Genomic DNA, 23,145 nt, shown 5'->3' on the forward strand with positions numbered 1-23,145 from the left:
CAGGCTAGCAGCAGTATTCACTGATTATGATGAATTCCCAGTTTTTGTCTGGCTCCAGGGCATGTTGAAAGATGTAATCCACATTAGTGGAATGTTTTAAACATGAAAACACATTGCTAAGTGTTTTCTGGTTGGCTTTTTTCATGCACTAATGTGATTTCCTTACAGAAGATCACAGTTCTTTACACATTACAAGCATTGCTGTAAAGCAGAGACTGGACCGGTCTAAGATCCTATGTGTAGTACATGTTGCCAAGGAAGGTACAGCGGTCTGAAAGGTTCCCTTTTATACCATCTTTTCGGAGGTATGGAGAGGTCTGAAGCCCAGACCAGACCAAATTCAGAGCACTTAAGCTTGGCTTGATCCAAAAGAAACTGAACCAGAGCACAGGCTCAATGGAGATCCTCTGGTAATAGGTTCTTTCATCACATCAGGAGGTTTTTGGTTTGGATCTGATGTTGTGATCCAGCTGACCAGAACGTAGTGGCGATCATTTGTTTACAGAAATAACTGCCCTATTTACTAAATATTCGCAAACCTGCTGTCTGTGCAGAGGACCTTGCGTAACTCATAGAAGATTAAATAATTTAGACAGATCATGCTGGTATGAAATAGATACTAAATGTGTATGCTTTTTGTTTGTTTTAAGACAGAAAGCAATTCTTATTTTTGTAGACAGGTGGTGACAGATGAGTTGTGGTTGTGCAGTTCCCCTCTGTTTGGAGAGTTGATATCAAACAGGATAGGGAATTCATTCCTCCTCTGTAGAAAAAGTGCTCTGGAATTAAATATGATCTATATTTTCTGTGGGGTTGTCTTGCAACATATTATAAAAATTGAGGGAGTTAGCTCCCTGCTGAATAGTTCACAAAGCAGCAAGGGAGGCCATCATTTTGTACGAAATTCTCTGATGTTACCTCTGTAGCATTTTAACAGTTCTGCCCTCATCTGGCAGCGTAAGCACCAGATTTCAAATGCCACTCTCCATGCAAACCCCACCTTTCAGTGAATATGTATAAGCACAAAATGGAGAACCATAAACATTTGGGCTGCCCTCCTGCGGCCTCTAGCTTCTGGTATTCTTTGCCGTGTTGCCTCTCCTTCTGAGCTCGTGCAGAAAACAATGGTCACGGTGTTGGTGCAAACCTGAAAGCTTGCCCTAATCACGGGGTACCCGCTAACGACTGCAATGCCTCTGTGTGCGCACAGGCTGCCTGTGTCCCAGTTATGCTCAGCAACGGATGGGAGTTGCCATTCTCGGAAGTGATTGATTGGAACCAAGCTGCCGTCATAGGCGATGAGAGATTGTTATTACAGGTAAGAAAAAGACTGCGGCCTTCAGCAGATCAGTTGATTATTGCTGCTGTCATCTAAATGGACGGGGAAGATGAATCCAAAAGGTCAGGGCTGTAAAAGAATTTTTATCATGAAGGGATTGTCTGTGTCACACTTGCTATGAACACATTTAATATGACATCATTCATTTTTTGACCTGAAGGTCATTGCAGCCACCAGGCCAGATTCTTAAATGCAGGAGACTCTTATTTTTCCTAGGAGCATGAAATTTCTTCTGGTGTGGAGCACCTGGATGACTCTGAGGCAGAGCTGTCCTGTGATGAGAGAGAAAATATTTGAAGGCAGGTTCTGCTCTAGTCCTTCAGAAATAGTTTATCCTCAGGGGTCCCACCAGCGCTGTGTGTCTGGCTGGCAGGTACTGAACAGACTCCTCAGGAAAGCAGGTATTTTCTCAGGCAGGAGTTACCACCTAACAGTTTTGTGGGAAGCAGAATCTGTCCCTTTTCTGGTGTCTGGACTATGTAACATTGCTTTCTGAAGCAGTGTTCATGTCACTAATTGTTAATCTCCTTGAGATCATAGAACAAAAGCAGGTTGAGATGTTAGAAATTCCCTGCTACCTTCAGCATCTACTTTGGTTTTAGATTCACTAGTTTATTTTTTTTTCTGTTTCCCTAGTGGGTTGTATGGTCTAAATACATTCTGTAAAATATGTGGAGAACTTGATGTTAGGAAAAGTTCTTGAAAAATTGATTTCCCCAAAGTAGCATTTGATAAAATGCCATTGCCCAGCATGAAGCTGAGATCCATGAGATCTGGAATAGCAACTAAGTAGCCACTGGGGGGGGGGGGGGGGGGGAAGGGGGTTATGGTTGAATTTAACTCATTGTCAGAGTGGCAAGCTCTTGTCATCCATGGAGAGAAGCCTTCAAGGTACAGGTGTCTTGGCACCCCAAAAATGAAGTACCTTTGAAAATCTCATTAGATGCCTCTTCACTTGTCTGAAGAAGTAAATATTCATGAAGAGCTGGCCTAGCAAGCCTTGCACAGTGCTGCCTATTCTCCTTAATGTGATACAAGCTGTAAATATAAAAGGGCCATTTGATTTTTGCTTCTGTGGACAGCACATTTTTCTGAGCAAAATTATTTCTCTCTTTAAATAATAATAATTTGCTGATCTTCCTGCTTTCCGGTAACATGCCATTCGTTCTCTTCACAGCTGCTTCCATATTGAACAGCTACTGCACCGTTATTAACAGTGTTTTTAAAGAGCTGGCAGAGGGCCTGAATGTCTGCTCTGGGAAATGTTTTTGTTATGTTACAGTTTTTCATTTCCTGTTTGAGAGCAGCTCGGATGTTTTTATTTGCATATTCTCCTCATCATAGCGCTGGGAGAGCTTAACCCAGCCTTTCAGCATTTATTTGTGCAGGGTGGTTTTTCCCTTCCCCCTACTTATTACTGAAATGACCTTTTATTAAGATGTCATCCCGTTCTAAGAATTCCAGTGTAATCCTGCCAGATTAGTATTAATACATCATTTTCCCCACCTGTCTTTCTGGACAAGTAGATTAATAACTAATAGGCAAATGCAGTTAAAATGGGAGCTCTGATTTTTCTTTCCAGCTGTTGTAACAGAGCAGGCACCAAGGCTTCTTTTTAACCTTGACACTGTGTTTGCAGGCACTCGCAAGCATGGTGTGGTCTGTAAAACCATAACTTCTTGCAGTAACCTTCACAGTCAGAGCAGCCTTCCCTTTCAAAAGGCGTAGCTGAGAATGACTATTGATTTTATTTGTTGCTCACACACGTACACACATACACGCAAGGTTGCACATAATGCAGTGCAATGTTTTAAGTTTATAGAAAAAATGCCGTATCACCACTGTGAAGTGACTTTGATCCTGTGTTTGGTGCTGGTAATGATCCCGGGTGTGATTAATACACACATGTGTGCAGCCAGTATAGGTAATGTTCATTATCCCTCTACTTATTGGAACTTACTGGAAAAGTACTGAAAAGAAAGAATATTTACCCCAAAAGATGAAATTTGATGCAGTTATTTACTGCATCATGTCATGAATAGTGACATGATCAGTTAGAAAAACATGTACTAATACATGTTTTTAGCGTCTATCTTTCATACTATTTTTGCAGGGAATATTGTACATGAAGACCTACATTTTACCTAAAGGGCCTATAGCGAAGGAATGTAAAGTACCATCTTTGACAGTCTGACCATTTTCTTCTGTTCCAGCTTGCTGTAGTGCTAACTCTCTCATGAGCTCAAATTCTGTATGATACTTAGCAGTGTCTCTGAGATGAAGATCTTGAGAGACGAAAGGCTTAGAGAGTAGAGATTGTCCCATCTGACAGTGCACCCTGTGGAGCCATGGTCCTTTTGGACACAGTGTCCAGACCTGGATGCAAACTATGCAGTAAAGAATTTAATGATTCTTGTGGAAATTTTTTATACATAGATTCTTAAAGTCTCAAATTTTCTTCAGGAAAATGTTTTGTGTGAAATCATTTCATTCAGGAGCATGTGAAAGCAAATAATGATCACTGCCACCTCTCAGAATATTTGAGGAATAAGCAAAGTGTGTTCTGGTCAGGAAAGGGCAAGATGTGGTGGGGTGCAGATGATAAACTTCAGAATAAGCTGGGATGTGCAAAAACAACACACAGCCCAGGTATATGCTTTTACAACTAACGACTTAGGTGAAAGATTTGTGAGAAATGAGTGTCTGAGAACGAGGTGGCCTAATCCGAAATCACAAAAAAGTAGGCACAAAAGCACAACTCTTCATTCCCAGAAAAAATGAACACAAATCAGCAACAATTCGGAGATGCCTTTGTGGTACTGTGAGTAGCTCTTGTAATTGAAGCAAATTGCAGTTAAATTCCCTTGATAATGTCAGTTTGCATTGTCAAAGTGGTGTACTGGAGGCCTTGGTCAATGTCCCAAGTTAAAGAATGACACGTACGTACGTTAGTTCCTCTCCAGTGTGGAAGAGGGTCATGGGGATGGGGCAAGATGTAGAAACAAAGCCATCCCCTTCTGATCCACTGAGCAGTTACATTTTTTAATGGCAAAGCATTGCAGCAGGACAATTTGGGTTTTATTTGTAAGGCAACTTATACCAGAATTAATGTGTTGATTTAATGGAAAGGGGAAAAAAGAAGCAGTGGTTTCCCTTGTGAATAACAGGTGTTGTGGGAGACGTTATTCTTTCCACCCACAGTAATTAGTAAAATGGAATTTGATCCACAGGCTCCCAAAAAGTGGAGTCTTACTTAAGATGTTGCTGTGTTTTCCTTAGGGCACTTAGTGTTGCCACGCTGCGGTAAATGCAATTCCAGATCCCTTTAATATACTTTGAGAGTGGGGTTTATTGTTGGACTCTCAAGACCTGCAAGTACTAGTTTGTTAAAATACTAGTCCATGAAAAGTTTTGTGCATGAGGGGTGTATGGAGGAGCTGCTTACTGTGCCATGCCACAGTGCTGGGTAGAGGGAGCTTTTGTTACCATAAACCAAGCAAAAACTAAAAGAAAGCAGGTTAAAAAAAATTCATATATTCAGTACCAAAGGTTATAAAGGGTTGTGTCTCATTCGTTTTACATCAAGGCTTTAACTGTTGACACACGCATCTCTGTTGGACAGGAGCACTGAAGCTGTGCAGCTTGCTAATAGAGGAGAGGGCTTGTCAGCAGCATATTAATTTAATGAGATTGCGTTGTTTTCTGAAGCTTCTGACTATATTACATCTTGTATTACAGATTCCTTCTACAATCAGGTCTATCCATCAGGATAAAATCCTAGCACTTAGACAGCAGACACAGTTCTTGTGGGAGGCTTATTTTTCTTCAGTTGAGAAGATTGTATTGACTACACTAGAGGTGAGTAAAAATTGTCTGGGACCTTGCCGAGCAGTGAAGTTTCCGTCCCTGTCCAGCTGCTCCTGTCCTCAGCTGGCGTTGGACCTTGGTTTTCATGACATGCAGTTGGTCACTGGGAAAAAAGCTTAGAGCATCTTGATAAGTTTTCTCCCCTAAGGAAATACTTTCTTCATTATCAGAATCTACATTAGAAAACTGACACGGTGAAAAATGGGAGCTACCCAACACATGGGAGAGTTGTCATGTGTGATCTTGCCTTCGCAAGGCTTTATGGCTTATGAATCACTATCCTTGTCATTTGTAGTCAATGTGTTTCTTTAAGAAACCTTTCTGGAATTCATTTTGGAAAAAATATTACTGTAGAGCTCCTCCTTGACCATACCTTAACATTTTGATGCCTTGGGGCTATTGGTCTGGCTCAAGGAAAAGGGGGGGGGGGGGCTTGTAAATCACTCTGTGTTATCTCCACACACAGGATAAGGGGAAGGCCTGATCATCCTTATAAAATATTAATGAATAATCATAATTAGACTGCTATTAAACAGGGAGACAGATGATCTCAAATGTGGAGAGAATCCTTTCTGGATTCAGAGGCAGAGGAGAGATGAAAGGCTCTTTAGAAGTAGGGCCCAGGCTACAATTTCAAAAGCAGGTTTCTCTTCTAATTGTTTCGCAATTTTGCACATAAATTTTTGACACTCTTTTACCGCTGAAAGTGGCTCACTTTGTAGGTGCAAATGCATTCGTCTTATGCTAATGCTTCTGCAATTGCATCCATCTTTGTGCACAGTTGTAAAGCTCCACATTTCCCGCTGTGCTTGCTTTCCCCTGAAAACTGCAAATGAGTGCTGCTGTCTGCAGTACAGGTTGCCCGTGGCTGATCTACCTCCAGCTGCTGCAAGACAGTCCCTTAGGTTTTTCTGTGCCATTGAAGAAAACCAGCCAGGGAACATTTTCAGAGCCCCTGGCATAGCTATCCTCGCAACGCTCTTCTCGCCCTCGGAAGAGCATGTCTTCATCTGTGCTGCCTGTTGGGAACTCCTCTGCATCCTTAAACCCCCATAAGCACTGATGAGGTAGTGATAATTATCACAGCCCACGCCAGGATCAGACTCACAAGGCTGGAAGACCATGTGCCAGTTTTTGCAGTCTAATTTACCCTTATAGAATCATAGAGTGGTTTGGGTTGGAAGGGACCTTAAGGATCATCTAGTTCCAACCCCCCCTGCCATGGGCAGGGACGCCTTCCACTAGACCAGGTTGCTCAAAGCCCCATCCAACCTGGCCTTGAACACTGCCAGGGAGGGGGCATCCACAGCCTCTCTGGGCAACCTGTTCCAGTGCCTCACCACCCTCACAGTGAAGAACTTCTTCCTTACATCTAACCTAAATCTACCTCCTAGGGACAATGAGGGTGCCTCATGTATCATCTGCCCCTTCCCTGCATGCAGCCCGTTATCATCAGGGATTGCTAAAAGGAGAGTGTCGATCTGCTCTCCTCACTGCCCCTCTCCTGCCTGCGAGGGGGCTGGTCTTGAGGGGTCGTAACCTGCAGCCCCCATGGCCTTGGTGTCCATCGCATCAAGCTCCAACACTCACAGATATATCTTTAGCGCTGCCCTGGGACACGTTGGCCCCTGTGGCCGCAGGTGCTCAGGGGACAGCAAAACCTGTAATAAAGCTGAAGCAGCTGGGCAACCAGCAAGCTGGAGTTTCCGCTCTGAGGGGAAGAACTAAAGTGAAAACAAAAATCTTCCTGGAAGGTTTAATTTAATGAAACCCAGTAATGTATGCCTGGTGTTGAAGTTACGTTCTGGGTTTTTTCATTTGTTTCCGAGGGTGGTTTTGGTTTGAGGGGTTTTTTGTTTATTTTTTAATTCAGGACTCTCAGAAATTTTTGAGACAGCTAAGAGGGATTCTGTTCTTACGAACAGATACTTGTTTCACATTTCAACTTGCCTAAGTAAAAGTCCTGAGTTAACTTTCCATAGGAAAGGAATAAAAAGGTTGAGGAGTGATTTTGGTGTCCGAAATGGGCAAGCAGTATATCCTCTTCTTAAAATCTGATGCCTGGAAGTAAATTCCTAGCAGGATTATTTCTTTCTGGTGGACGTTATCCATCTTTAGTTGTAACACTGTTGTGTCAGAGTGCTGTGATGATGCTAGATAACATCAGAATAATCACTTGCCTGCTGACTGCAGTGCTGGTACATGTCCACATATGAGGGTATCAGTATAGAAGGTCTTCACCAACTCAGGTGTCTTCAAGGACATCACAGGTCTCTACTGCCCTTTATCCTGGAGACCTCTGAAAACGTTAAGTCACATTTTAAGGTCCTTGATCTTCTCACAGCATTTGGTGGCCTAAGCCAAACAGCTTATAGCCCAAAATAAGAGGTTTGAATCATTTGGCCAGCAACGCCATATTGCAGGCACAGAGGAACTGCCCAGTGCTGTGGACATGGTGTCGGTTAGGAAACGATGTTCATGAGTGTCTGCTGCAGGCTGGTGAATGGGAGCGCTGGCAGCGCAGCAGTGGACTGCTGCAAACAACATTCAGACGCATGCTCCAGTGTTATCTGCACTTTTTGAGCTTGGTCTTCTCTGAAAACAACCCCAAAACATCTCTAAATCCCTGTGTGGCATGCTCAGTCCTCCGCTTGGGAAGAGGAGGGGAGAAGGACAGCACAAAGTACAGACAAGAAATGTTTGATGCTTGGCCGGGGCATGTTGAGAAGCAGCAGTGATTAAGGCAATATGTGAACTTTTTGAAGTGTGAGGATGAGGGAGACAAAAATATTGGACTATTAATGAATTCCAAAAAGAAAAGGGAGATCTTGCCAGAGATCCTAACCCCTTCCTTCTCTTATTAAACTTCCTGTCATGCCTCATCATTGGAGAGACCGTGTAGCTGCTGTCTGTCTCTGCAGTATGTGCAACACTATACACTCTGCATTTTAATTGATTGGTCCTCCATGTTATCTTTTTTTATACTTTTCTGTTCTCTTTCTGCCAAGTTGTCTTTCCTCCTCCCTATCATGACAGACAGCTAGGTTTCATATGTAGACCAGGAGTGTGATAAATTAATCTTCTGTTTGTTAACCGTGATAAATCACCGAGGCCAGCTCCCCAGCCTGGTGCGGAACCACGCTGGTGAGATTTGTGTGCCTGACGTGCACCGAAGGCTGCGTGTGCTGCGTGGCACCAGGGACCTGCTCTGTGTTAGAGCTGTGCTCGCTCCGGGTGCGCTGAGGCAGCATTGAATGCGAGCCATGTGTTTCCCCTGCAGCCTTGTTGGCTGCCAGCGCGGTGGAAAACTCCACCGTCTGTGAAAACCTCCTGACCATGTAAATTTGCAGACTTCTCCTTATCTGATTGTGCCCCAGTTCTGAGAAAGCAGGAGGAAGGAGCTGTGATATTTAGGCTTTGTGGTAAACACTTGAAAATATGTACTTTCTAGGTTCTGTCTTTGTCTAGTGGCATAACTTGCAGATGGAGAAACAGCAGTCATCGTCTTTTTTTTCCTCTCCCCACTACCATGCAGGAGGTCTGACACTGATACACCTAACTTTCCAAACAGAAAGATTCAGATATGCTCTTGTCAGTGATGGAAATACAGTCCTAACTTCGTTATTCTGAGACCAAAAAAATAAGTTAAATTAACTTACTCGTGTGAGCAAATTACTGCGTATTAGCTATGGTAATTGGCTGTAGGCAAAATTCAGGCAAACATGCAAACACCTAACATTTGCCCAGTTTAGCAGTACGTATATCACCACCAGCAGTGGATTGTCTAGCACAATGTAACTGGTGGTTTTTGTCATGGCAATCAAAAATTCCAGGAAAACCACTGCTTGTGTGTTGTGGTTTAACCCCAGCCAGCAACTAAGCACCACGCAGCTGCTCACTCACTGCCCCCCCACCCAGTGGGATGGGGGAGAAGATCGGGGAAAAGAAGTAAAACTCGTGGGTTGAGATAAGAACGGTTTAATAGAACAGAAAAGAAGAAACTAATAATGATAACACTAATAAAATGACAACAGCAGTAATGAAAGGATTGGAATGTACAAATGATGCGCAGTGCAATTGCTCACCACCCACCGATCGACACCCAGCAGCTAGTCCCCGAGCGGCGATCCCCCTCCCCCCCCCCCCCCCCCCCCCCCTTTCCTATACTAGATGTGACGTCCCATGGTATGGAATACACCGTTGGCCAGTTTGGGTCAGCTGCCCTGGCTCTGTCCTGTGCCAACTTCTTGTGCCCCTCCAGCTTTCTGGCTGGCTGGGCATGAGAAGCTGAAAAATCCTTGACTTTAGTCTAAACACTACTTAGCAACAACTGAAAACATCAGTGTGTTATCAACATTTTTCACATACTGAACTCAAAACATAGCACCGTACCAGCTACTAGGAAGACAGTTAACTCTATCCCAGTTGAAACCAGGACATTGTGGCAACACTTATTCATGTGGTGCAGAGGGAAGGGATGCCATCCAGAGGGACCTTGACAGGCTTGAGAGGTGAGCCTGTGTGAACCTCATGAAGTTGAACAAGGCCAAGTGCAAGGTCCTGCACATGGGTCGGGGCAATCCCAAGCACAAATACGGGCTGGGTGATGAGTGGATTGAGAGCAGCCCTGAAGAGAAGGACTTGGGGGTGTTGGTTGACAAGAAGCTCAACATGACCCAGCAAGGTGCACTTGCAGCCCAGAAAGCCAATCATATGCTGGGCTGCATCAAAAGAAGCATGGCCAACAGGTCAAGGGAGGTGATTCTGCCCCTCTACTCTGCTCTTGTGAGATCCCACCTGGAGTACTGCATCCATCTCTAGGGCCCCAACATAAGAAGGACATGGACCTGTTGGAGCGAGTCCAGAGGAAGGCCACAAAGATGATCAGAGGGCTGGGGCACCTCTCCTATGAGGACAGTCTGAGACAGTTGGGGTTGTTCAGCCTGGAGAAGAGAAGGCTCCAGGAAGACTTTATAGCAGCCTTCCAGTACCTAAAGGGGGCCTACAAGAAAGCCAGAGAGGGACTTTTTACAAGGTAGGGATAGGACCAGGGGTAATGGCTTTAAGCTGGAAGAGGGTAGATTGAGATTAGATGTAAGGAAGAAGTTCTTCACTGTGAGCACTGGAACAGGTTGCCCAGAGAAGTTGTGGATGCCCCATCCCTGGAAGTGTTCAAGGCCAGGTTGGATGGGGCTTTGAGCAACCTGGTCTAGTGGAAGGTGTCCCTGCCTGGGGTGTCCCAGCCCTGGAGGCTGAATTTGTCCAGTTACAGCTTCCAGCCACTGAATCTTGTTATGCCTTTCCAGCAAGTTTGAAAAAGCTCCCATTGGTGTAAGAACCACTACGGTTCTTGCATACAGGCATCTGATGTGAAGTAACTGTAATTAGTTTTATAAATAAATATTAATTGTACAGCCTTGTTTCTTTTTTTGTGGCTTGTGGTATACTAGACAATAAAGTAGATGACCTAGCAATCTGTTCTGACCTTAAAAATCTAGGAATCTATGTGGCCATCTACAGAGACAGACAGTAGTTTCCAGAAGATCTTTTTCTGTTTCATCCAACAAGGAACTGTTAGAGAACTGAGACGTGGAATCCGTGATGTATCTGAATGCTAATATCCCTTTATAATTAAGCAAAAAAGAATAATCAGTACAGCATGATTTGCTGAAAGTCTTTGTGGTTTTGAATGCTCTCATTATCTCAAAATAATACCTAGCTTTGTAATGCCATCCTCAAATAATTATCTTCTGTGAGTTCTGGATAGTAAAACTGACAATGAACTAATCGGGCTTACAACTGCTAAGATACTCTAATAGACAAAATATTTGAATTGAAATACAAAATGCAATGAATTGCAAGGTCCCCATGTCCAGAGAGACTAATGAGGTGCTCTGAAACCTATTGCACAAAGCCTGAGCTGCTGAAGTGGTGTCAAAATGTGCAGGTTCTGTGTCATTTTAAAAGAGATTAAGCAGGAATGTCTACTGATTTGTGTGCCTCAGCTTTTTGCAAAATGGGTGATGATTCCAGTCAGCTGGAGTCTCTGAAGCTTCTACCAGTGACTATTACCGTCTATTTAAAAATCATCACCTCTCTTGTTTTCCAGATTATTCAGGACAGAATATTTAAGCACATATCACGTAACAGCTTAATATGGAACAAACATCCTGGAGGGTTATTTGTACTGCCACAGTATTCCTCATATCTGGGAGATTTTCCTTACTACTATGCTAATCTTGGTGAGTAAATCCTTGCTATAATCTAGTGGTATTTGGAATTTCTAGTGGAAATTTGGAATTTGATCTTTGAGTAGCATGTGCCAAGTGACTTACCATTCATTTCTAGTTAATGATGCGTTTTGTTTATCCTGTCTCAATCTTCTCTGCCCACTGTAGACTGGAATGTCTCTGACTCATCAACATGCATCATGTGCCTCTTGCTTGCAAAGATTGTTTTAAAAAAATATATGTCCCTTCTTACTTCTTAGTTACCAGTAATTAATGCCTGAGTTGCTGACCCATTCATGGCCCCAGGGGACATAAGAGGAATAGCTTTTTGTTTTCTTTGTTTATTTCTGCTTGGCAAATCAGAAAAGTGGTAATTTACCCATGACACTTGTTATTGGAGTGCATAGTTGGTATGGATTTATTCTCCATACTATGTGTCTTCATATGGATCCTACTAGAAGGAATGAATAGAGCTTAGGTTCATGGCTGTTTCCTGAAGCGGGGCTTAAACGATGAGTTCTGCAGGGGAATGTGCCTGCAGGCTGAAGTGATCCTGCTTTCCAGACTGCTGCTACTTTTGGCTCAGCCTGTGCCATCCCACTTGTGTGGATCTGTACTGCTCACCTGCTAAAAATTCACAGTTACCATGTTAAAAAGGGAGAAGAAGGTTTCTGTGGGAATTTTGATGAAAAATGACTATGACCCCACACAGATGAATTTAGATGAGATTGAGAGCAGTAATGAAGGGTAGACACCAGTAGGTTCTGTTATTTCAGGCAGAAAAGGAAATCATAGCGAGACAAAAATATCAGAATGGAAGGCAAGGATGCAAGCAGAATTATCAGCTCAGGAGGTAATTGAAGATGCATGTGGATGGGGATTGACCCAGAAAGAGGAAAAATCTGACAGAGGCCGTAATGGAACTGAGGAAACTGAACAAGCTTCTGGAAGTTGTGTAGATAATCTGTAGAAAACACCAAGCATCCAGAGCCAGGCAGCAAAACAGAGCTCGTGTCAAGAAAGACACTTGATTGAACAAACTAGATGTCAATATTATCTGTGGGACAAACTGGATGAAAGAAAGAGATTGCAGGACATCTGTGGAAATAGTGAGTAAGAAAAGGCAGTAATTGTGTTGAAGTCAGGGATTTCAGAGGGTGTGGGAGTTAAAGGGAAGTATGATCTTCTCTGAAGCATCTGGTATCCTAGTATCTGAGACGAAAGGAGATGGCCTAAAAAAACATGGCAAGGTTTGCATTAAGCGCAGATTATTTTTCCATCTCCAGAGTCCTTTAATCTGTACTAACCGGGGCAATATTGTCTTTACTGAACACATATCTCTTCACTTCAGGTCTGAAGCCTCTTTCCACATTCACTGCCGTTATCCACGCAGTAACTCCCCTGGTTTCCCAGTCTCAGCCTGTGCTGAAACTCCTGGTTGCTGTAGCGAAGTCCCAGTACTGTGCACAGGTAAGCAGCGCTATTTGACTCTCAGTCACAATGGAGACAAAACTATTATCCCAGGAGTGAAGAGCCTACTGACTTCAGATCTTCTCAGTCCTGTTTCATCCCCCTGTTTCAATTCTGGTGTTTCTTTTCTCTGTGATTTCTACTGTCTGTGACCTGCGTGCATGGGAAACAAAAATTCTGAGTACAGTGGGAGTGGAATAGAGACAGTAATTAAACACTTTTGTTTCATGAGGCAGGTAAAATAATGACTGCACTTTAAAGATCAGGATTGCGTGTGCTGCAAACTGCAAAAGGAAGTCTGTGCCTCAAGAGCCCCTACGTGATCTTCCTTCCTCCTGCTGTGGCTCTTAGACTCAGCAGTGCCAGGATTTTGGCTTCTCTGAAAGAAACCCGGGGGAGTTCAGTAGGAGCACCCACTTGCAGTGGAGTGTCACAAGTGGTTTAGCCTTTAATGAGAGCCAAAGTAAATCAGTGACATCCGTATGACCTGGCCGAGATGATAGAGACTTCCTGAGTTCCCGTCCAGCCTATATTTGCCTCAGAGGATGTATATTGTAAATAGTCAGGATGGGTGAAATTACTGTAGGAAGTGTTATTTTTATACAGATTTGTATCATTGTTGTTGATTTTGAAATTCCTAACTGAATTTAACATTTCTGTCTGGAGATCTGAGTCCTTAGGGTTTGGACTGCATTGCCACAAATGTCTCTGATCATGGTCCAATATTCTCTTTTAGATTATTGTTTTATGGAATTGTGATAAGCCCCTCCCAGCCAAACACCGCTGGCCTGCCACTTCTGTGCCTGTCATAGTCATTGAAGGAGAGAGCAAGGTAGGTGGAGAGAAGCACGGTAAAAGATTGCCTATATCCTTCAGTGTGACCAGAATTTATTTTTCCAGCTGCTTTGGTGAAAGCTTTGTAGTTCCCAATGGTGTGACAGCTCCTTTCTGTTCCTTGGCCTTTTGTACCAGCTTGGTCACAGATTCGTGTTTCATGCATGAGGCCCGTGCTCTCAGAAATCATCAGCATGGCAATTAATGCCATGAATCTGAGATTCACAGGTGGGACCCGGTTTTGAAATGTGGCCCTGAGAGTAGGTAGTGCTGACCCCATCTTTGGAGATTTCTGTCTCTCTGCAGGTGCATGAAAGTAGTGATGCAGCGGGATTCGTTGAGTCTGAGCAATCAGATGCAAGACTTTGGGGTCAGCTGTGGACTCAAAGGCAGAGGAAGAGATGAAAATGAATGGTGTTAACTCACCTTTGAAAAGTACCTTCTCTCATGGCCTTGTAGGGTACTGCTGCCAGTGATGTGATCCCACCACCAAAAAAAAGGAAGGGACAAGGGACACTTGCGTGGGAACAAAACCACCGTGTCATCTCTTGCTGTACAAAACACTTGTTTGTTTGCACTTCCACAAAGTCAAAACAGACACTGCCTAGATGAGAAAAGAGGAATCCACAGTGAAGTGGATGATTCCTTTCCAAATGCAGGCCTGAGAGAAGCAAGACTTCGTGCTTCTAGACTCTTAACTGAGACAGATTTGGGCTGGTCCCCTCTGCAATCTCTGTCAGCTGGCTCTTGAGCTCTGTGTTTGCAAAGGGAACTTGTAGTTGCTTTGGCTCTACAATCCTATTTTGAATTTATAGTCCTGTCTTTGGTCTTTTCCCCCAGTCACCTTAACAAGGGGAAAGCGAGAGCTCTGCGAGGTTGGCAAGCTAACGGCTCTTGCTGTAGCTAGCCATGTAAACAGTATCAGGAGAGTTGCTGCAGGGCCGAGAAAGGCTGTAGTGATTTCTGAGCCTTTTGAACATTGTGGGTTTTTTCTTTCTTTTTGGAAAACTTGCAGAGGTGAGATAGAGGAGAAAATCTCTGACCAGTTCTACAGTGTTTGTAGAAATTGGCCCCAGGCACTGTTTAGATTACAAATGAGTCTCCTGAGTACACAAAGGTGTGTTTATAGTGGACAGTCTCTTCCCTCTAATATCCTAACGTATGCCAAATGGCTTCTTGCGTGGAAAAGCTGTTTGTTTGGACAAAGCTTGCAGAGCCAGAGCAGTGCAATTCAAAGGTTGCACAAAGGAACTGTTTTTAATCTTCAGACTTAACTGAAGCATACTGGCAGGCACAGTTACTCTTTACAGGTGATCACAGAGGTCTGCCTTTACCTAACCTTCACTCTTCCAAACAGGTTGCAGGGGACGCAGAAGTGACCGTGTCCCTGTTTCCATACAGTGATTTCCTCTTACTGGGCCTGATTTTTGTAGTGTTTTCTTGGCATAATAAATTGGAAGAGAAGTCTATTAACTAGCCAGGCTATTTTTCCTAGCAAATGAGGGAAACAAATAGTGTTGTGTCCTTGTTACTATTCATCAGTTCTCAAAAGGTGCTAATTAGTCTGCTAAAGAAACCATAAGGATTCTCATTTCTTGCTGTTATCTTTTTGATCCTGCTTTCCCATCTATTTCCTATTACTTTGAGAACTGTCCTGCCACAGTTTTTGAAAGCTTATTCTGCATATAGATTTTATATATATAGTTATGTCACATAAGAATGTGACTTTTTAAAATGCTACAGTACCAGTATAATTCTTGATGCAGGTGAAGCTTGACTGATAGACATGTTCTTGTAGGGTACGGTGTTCGGAAGATCTCGCGATGTCACGGAAAGGTAGAAGGCTAGTCGTCGCCTCCCTATGACGTATCAGTGATTCCACCTACCGTTGTTAGTATAAAAGGAATTAACTGCTCAGTAAAAGAGGAAGTTGATGCTCACACCGTGTGTGTTATCTGTCTCTTCCCTGGTCCGGGTCGACCAGTGATCTAATTGTGGCACCTTGATATGTAGCAACGCTACAGTTCTTTATGATATTCTCCTTTTCTGATGGAAAATGTTGCACCATTTGGAAGCACCTGCCTGTGGATACAACAGTAATGCACAGAGATGGAGCTGTTCCACTTTACAGGGGAACCATCCTGGTAGCATAATGTCCTTCACACACAGCCTGGACTGCTTGGCTTCCCAGCTGCGTAACCTTATGAATGCTGCAAAGTCCTTCTCAGCTTTCATTATCTTTGATCCTCACACCCTGTAGGAGAGGAGAGGGACAGTCCTAGCTACCAGGGAAAATGTCCTCCCTAAAGAAGCTGTAGGTACATGTAATTCTCAGTGCAGACCATTGCAGTTTGTAACAAAAGGAAAGCAGCTTGCTCCAAAGAGGGAGATCTCTTCAGAAATTAATCCTTGGGTAGAAGGTGTAGGTTGACTGCTGGGGTGACAAAAATTACAGTCTTTCACTCTTGAGCTGAAGGGTCCTTTCCATCAGACAGAGATTTGTGATGTACCTCAGACAAGAGGAAATAAGAGTGAGGAATAAAATGGAGTATTTCCCTTGGTAATGAGTCCTTCAAGTGATTTTTTTCCTCCCCTTCCTGCCTTGGATACCCACAGGTTATGAGCAGTCGCTTCCTACCCTACGACAACATAGTGACAGATGCAGTGCTAAGCCTGGATGAGGACACCGTGCTTTCAACCACTGAGGTAAGGATCTCTGTTGTCTTGGGAGTCTGCTTGGCTCCTCAGCTCAGCATGATCACAGCAGATAGGCTCTTCTCTTGGCTTTGCCAGTGAGCAAATGTTACAAGATTTCCTGCTACACTCTTCAGATTTAACGTGTTGCACTTGTTTCAGCAACCCTGCCACTGCCTGCCATCAGTGGAGCTTTTCGCCCTGGTTAATTGGCTCATCATTAGCATATGGTTCTTCCGTTCTTTATTATTTTAGTAACATAGCTGCAGGCGGGTGTAGGCAGCCAAGAGCAGTCAGTTTTAATACTCTGTTCTCACTTTTCTGATTGGGGTAGCTTTTTTTCCCCCCACGTTATCAGCAGGGTGTAGGTGGAGAAAGAAGGGGTGTCAGGAGCAGGGGACTGCTGTCGCTCCAAAATACAGCATTGCCACCCTAATGCAGGATTTCACTGAGGAATGCTCTCTCACCATTGTGTCGCCCCATAAAATTGAAGATCTTTGCTAGTTTAGGTGTTGCAGTGTTTGTGCCAAGAGCAAGATAGCGCTAAGAAAAGAAAAATACTGTAGAAAACCAATTTTTACAACTGGGATGAGTATTGATTTCTGGAACCTCTTCCTGAGAACCACAGGGGAAACTGATGACAGTTTATATAGAGTGCAATATTTGGGAAATACATTATTAATGATGGCCAGGGAATAGCTTGAAAAACTCAATTTTCTTTTGTTTCCCCCCTTTTTTCCCCATGTTCATGGCCATTCCCTTCTCCCCACTTCACCTTCATAGAAATGCTTTTTTGTCAGTGATGGGGAACTTTCAATGATGCTACCACTGCTTATATGTCAGTGAAGAAATGCCTAACATTAGTCATCAGTCACTGCTATATTCCCTAAGATGTCGCTGAATTTGTTCTAAATGGATGAGATTGCAACTGCTCTTCTCCCCAGTACAGATTTGTTGTGCTGTGGTTAGACTGCTCCAGAAGGAGCCATGGTAGCCCTCTTCTGCTGCACAGGTGGAAGAAGTAGTTGGCATTGAACCTATTTGATACCAAGATTACACCTTGGTAGTTTCTGCTAGATGAGGAAGAATACAGCGGCTGCCAAAGCACTTGTGTGCAAAGCCCTGCACAGCCAAAAAACCCCAAAACCAATAAAAGGCTTTTATCCCAGGGCTGGAGTTCCTAAGCAGGTTGTTGCTCAGGATGAAGGGTCCTGTCTCAGCTGCCCTGGGGGCATGGTAAGACCTCTCAGGGACTTCATTGCACTGAGGTGGTATTTACAGCAATCCAGCCTGTGGAGTCTGTGAGGATTTGGGGCTTTGTTTTGTTTTGACTGGTATTTAGTCATCATCCAAATTTTGGAGTCATTCAGGCTTCTGGAATGCATATGAAATAGTGTTTCTCATTCGGCTTGGCCATGTTTTACCCTAAACATTCTGAAACACAAATATTTGTTGTTGTGTGAGACAACATACACATTTCTTTGTGGCTTCTTCCCTCCTGTGAGCAGCTGTAGCCGATATTGCATGTTTGCACGGTGGGTATTGGCTCTACGAGCCCTGTGGCCCCTGTGCTGCAGAGAGAACCAGCTGGCCAGCTCTTGCTAGCGCTGGCCTTGCAGCTTCGCCATGTCTCTTCCAGGGTCAACAGCTCTTTTTGGTGGCTCTCTCTGAAGAACTGGGGCCTTTCTATTGCTTCGCTTCCCCCATCATACAGCATATGCAAAGAAACAGCGTGTTGAAACACTGACATGAGACGTGTGGTGTGAAACTTCCCTTGAAACTAGCTGCTCATGGGTGGTCGTTGTGGCAAAGCTTCAGGGCCCAGAAAAGGCAATTTAGAAACGTGGTCAAACACGATCATATTCCTGTTGAGAGGAGCAGTCACCAGGCACATCCTCTGCTCTGTCCGGCTCCAGCATAGTAAAGGTTTTCTGTTCACAAAAGAACAGTGCATAATTGCTCTTGTGAGAGGAGCTGTTTCACATGCGCAGAGGGATGTTTGCATGGGAAGTAATTAGAGATCAGCACGGGTCAGAAGTGATACAGGGGTTTAAGAGACTGGCAGCCTGGTTGGCTTTTCCTCCTGATCAGCTGAGTGGTAATGCTGCTGGAAATTATATAGGATGAGAACTGTTGTTTTTTTTTTTTTAATAAATGGAGTTTTCTCTGAGGGTGGTTGCTTTAGTGCATCTCCCTGGTACAAGGACAGATACTTGAAAGCACAAGTGAGGGCACTCAGTGCAGCTGCTTTATTATTTATCTAAGTTTGAGATTCTCAGACTTCTCTAAAGAAAACAGATGTCACGTTTTATGGGAAAGGTCTTTACAGGGAAAAAAAACCCTTTAGTTCTTTCATGTGGTATTGATTTGGATGAGATCAGAACTATCACAACGGTAACTGGTTTGTGCACATTGTCTTTCTAGTTGGCCTCAGATTCCTTGAAACAACTTGAAAGAAAATAACCAGTCCCTAACTTTGTGTTCCAGTACATGTGTGACTCTTCTGTTTCATAAAAACACTTGTAAATGTGAGAAGTCTGACAGTAATCATACAAAATGTGACTGCTCTCAGAGCAGCTATTCTTTATCTAACCTCTACACCCTTGACTTTGGCTGGGTTCTTGGAAGGTTTTTCAAGCATTTTTGAGCAAAGTTTTATGTACTGGAAGGAACTTGGTGTGCAGTACAGAAACAAAGCCCTCATTTTCTTGTGTTTGACTGGTACAATTAGAATTGTCTTTAACTTTTTAAAATTTAGGTCTAGCTTGAGCTGCAAAATCTAAGTTGAAGTGGAGGGACTGCCAACCAACTTTACAGTGATAAAAATCTTTCCATATGTATTTTTACCAAAACTCCTCTCAAATACAGTGCTGATAAGCCTTCTGCAAATTACCTTAATCATCCCTTTCCTAGTGTCACTAGGAATTGTTTGGTGACATCCTGGGGTAGCAATGTCCTGTCACCTTTTCAATTCTCAGAGATTTGAGTTATTAAAATAGTTAGAGTGAGACAATAAAATAAAAAACCACTATTGGCAGCATTTGACATCTTGTGGCTCATGCACTATCAAGGATTTTTCTTAAAGTATAGGCTTGTAAAACCATTTAACTACATGGGAATCTTATCTTCCTCTTTATTAAGCTATATGTTTAACCATCTTGGTCATATAGACAGTCTTAAAAGTATGACTTACATGGTCCTCAAAGGCTGAAAATGGATGGAAAATGTAAAAGGACTCTGCATTGATTGCCTGTTTTAATCTTACTGAGCCACCCTTATAATTTAAGGTGTTTGACTTCTGATTTTCCAAGCTTTGTGTTAACAGGACTGAAATGGTAGGTGAGATGCACAAAGATGTGCAAAAGGTGCAGTTTACCACATAGCTATTACCACTCTGTATTGCATCTAAGTATAAATACATGCACCTACACCCATTCTTTCTGTAACTTGAAAAGGTTTGATATGTAAAGGGCAAGCTTGAAAATGTTAATGTAATGCTGTGATGCTCTAGACTCCCTTTAACAGGAACCATTAAAATGTGCATAATTATAGGGCAAAATGTCAAGCAGTCAGTTTAATTTACTGATGAATACATAGAATTAATGTTTTGCAACAGTTCGAAGATTTTGAATTATGAATTAGTGGCAAGGTAATATTTTGTTTTGTTGACATTTGTTGAAACAGTTTCAGTATTCGTTTGGCCTGTGCCTTTGTCTGCAGGTGGATTTTGCCTTTACAGTTTGGCAGAGTTTTCCAGAGAGGATTGTAGGATACCCTGCTCGCAGTCACTTCTGGGACAACACTAAGGAGAGGTGGGGGTATACCTCCAAATGGACTAATGACTATTCCATGGTATTGACAGGAGCTGCTATTTACCACAAGTAAGGACTCAAAGCATCTGCTGTCCTCCTTCTGTATGAAACAAAATAGTAAGCAGGGGGGAGGGGGGAATGAAGAACATTCTTCCGGGGAGGGGAAAAACTGGAAAGATAATAAATGGGTCTGCTTTTTATGGGGTAATAATTTAAGTTCTTGGTTTAGCTCTGGGGATCTGGTAATCATTATTGCGCTTGTTGGGTCTCTTTGAAGTCACTTGTATTTTGAGGCAGTCGGACTGCTCTTTTTAACATCAGGAATTACACACTTCAAAGAGTTCCCGAATTCATTAAGCTGTTCGGCTGAATGGCCTGTAGCACAGCAGAAAGGAGGTTACTTCCAGACCAGCTCTGGGTATGTGTTAGCTGACAGCTGCGGACTGCAAAGTCTTCTGGCTACTCTAGAAATGTAGTACAGTGGACATGTCACAGATCAGCATATTGCAGCATGTTGAAGAAAACCTCTGTTGTTAGGACTTCAGCAGGCCAAAGACCTCTCTCAATTTTAGGAGAAGGTCAGCAAATTCTGGAGTATCTAATCCACATCCCTGCAAAGGAGAAGACAGGCCATAGGGGATGATATAAGCCCAAAGGAGAATAATTTCAACAATACGGACAGTAGTGGGCCGGTTTAATAGAGTTCTCTCCAACTGAACAGTTTTGAAAGAGAAGGTGGAGGATGAATTCATCAATGTTGTCTATCACATCATAGCAATGTGGTGCTCTTTTTACTACTCCTCCATTATCTTGACACTCAGGTCTGCATTATTTCTTTCAACCCAGTTACAAAAAAGGCATACGTTTTGTTTCTCCATTAGCATTATTTACTGTCTTGATGAGATACTGATTTGTTCTCCCTTCTTGTTGGAGGATGAGACCAAAGAAAGGAAGTGGTATATCCAGAGTTGAGTACAAAACTTGTGTCTCAACTGAGCTAGAAATTTCCTGGAGTTTGTAGTCCCTGAAAGCCCAGTGACTTGTATTAATAACGCTGCTGTTGGTTTCCAGATATTATCACTACCTGTACACTCATTACCTGCCTGCCAGCTTAAAGAATATGGTGGACCAACTGGCCAATTGTGAGGACATTCTAATGAATTTTTTGGTGTCAGCTGTGACAAAATTGCCTCCAATCAAAGTAACACAGAAAAAACAGTATAAGGAGACCATGATGGGACAGGTATGTATCCACAGCATGTTTTAGCAGTTGGGATATATTGACAATATAACAGTTTGACTTCTAGGTTAGGCTTACAGAGTGATACAACTCTATTTTTTTGCAGTTTTTAGTTTAGCGGAACTGTAAATAGACTTTAGATATGCTTATTATAATGAAGGAAAATCCAAAAGAAGAAATGGGAAACATCTACTGTAGGTGACAGCATCTCTTCATAGTTTTCTCACACAGTGTTATTCACGGTGATCCCAAACTCATGGAACTGATGATTGTGGTGACCGAATTTCAGTTAAACTCCAGTTTTCTCATTAAATATTCTAGACCTAAGACCTAGTCATGGAATGCTAGAAGCAGAAGTAAATTCTAGAAGGGTTTTCTATTTTTAATTATTATTAATGAATATAATGTACCAGGCCATCCTCGTGCTATTTTAAAGTATATAGTGTGAACACTGACATCAGACTGTCACAGCAGAGGTAATTTGTGATATTCAAGCGTTTTTTCCCATGAGGAACATTTCATCCAATGGTGACACCATCACTCACTAGCAGCCATGAAATGCTTGCTTTAGAGCCTCTTCCAGCTACTGGGTAAGCACTCTGTCATTGCAGAAATGGATATACCTTCTAGTAACAGGGATACATGGTAACCTGGGGGCACTTTTCCTTCTGCCCTGTGTGAGTGATGGGAGGAATACCATGTCCTGCAAGACCTGCGTGTCCTAAACAACCTGCCATCTGTGCTGCCACGGTGTCTGTAATCTGCACTACAAACAGTACCAGGATTACTAGGGAGCAGGAGAAAGAAGGGGCCCTCTATTTTACCTCCGTATTTTCTTCTATTAGCATTACTTGGATTTTTGACTGGGGAGTGGCTGTGCCAGTTTGTAGACTCCCTTATGTGTAATAGTAATTCAGCAGTTCTGACTCATCTGGGTACCCAGGAGACCTTCTATGAACAAGAAGGTACCATCCAGAAAGTACCTATTGCTTCGAGCTTGAGCTTCACCTCTCCACAGGGCCGTGCTCTGGCTGTTTGGCAAAGTCTGAACATTCATTTTTCTTCTTATAGCGCAGGTGACTTGAGTCAGCCATGAGCTATAACTCTGTCCTAGAGACAAGTTGTTCCTGCAGCTTTGGGAAATGTAATGGACCATGTTCATAATTCCTTGAAAGACAAATAAAAAATTAACACAACCTCAATGTTGTGACAGAGATAAACAGTCGTATGGAAATTCACTGTTAATGGCCAGAATGTCTGCTATAATCCTCTAGCAACAAGCTTTTGCTTGCTCTTTAGTGTTTCGATAGAATCAAGACTCTGTAATCAATGCACATTATAACCTACCACTTGAGCTAAACTGGACAGGCCTTGGACAAAGATCAAGTCTGATACCACATTCATTTGGCAAGTTCCTGACTTTATCAGTTTCTTCATGTTTTAGTTAACATACTTTGAGTTTATGAATTTGTATTTGTTTTTAAAGTATAGTGGAAACATGAGTGCTATAGAGAGATTCGTGAGAAGCAGCACAAAAAAAACTTAGGTTCTCAGCATTCATACTTTATCTTAAATAATAGTTTTATTATGTTTATACATGTAGTTTAGGTACGGATAGAGAAAAATAACTGCTTCCAAGCTGTTAGGGCCTTATTTTTC

The 23,145-nt window shown here is 42.9% G+C and overlaps 1 protein-coding gene across 1 annotated transcript in view; it reads left to right on the plus strand.

Annotated features, from left to right (window-relative positions):
• The window catches only part of EXT1 (exostosin glycosyltransferase 1), a 186,732-nt gene that overhangs the window by 157,097 nt on the left and 6,490 nt on the right, over positions 1-23,145 (plus strand). Inside the window, exons 3-10 of the mRNA XM_030011813.2 lie at positions 1,211-1,318; positions 5,078-5,197; positions 11,316-11,448; positions 12,788-12,906; positions 13,643-13,738; positions 16,357-16,446; positions 20,155-20,315; positions 21,318-21,489. Of these exons, the coding sequence (XP_029867673.1) occupies positions 1,211-1,318; positions 5,078-5,197; positions 11,316-11,448; positions 12,788-12,906; positions 13,643-13,738; positions 16,357-16,446; positions 20,155-20,315; positions 21,318-21,489 (999 nt within the window). The remainder of the gene's footprint in view (positions 1-1,210; positions 1,319-5,077; positions 5,198-11,315; positions 11,449-12,787; positions 12,907-13,642; positions 13,739-16,356; positions 16,447-20,154; positions 20,316-21,317; positions 21,490-23,145) is intronic.

This window comes from Aquila chrysaetos, chromosome 4 (assembly GCF_900496995.4).
Source record: "Aquila chrysaetos chrysaetos chromosome 4, bAquChr1.4, whole genome shotgun sequence".
In the NCBI taxonomy this organism is placed as follows: Eukaryota; Metazoa; Chordata; class Aves; order Accipitriformes; family Accipitridae; genus Aquila; species Aquila chrysaetos.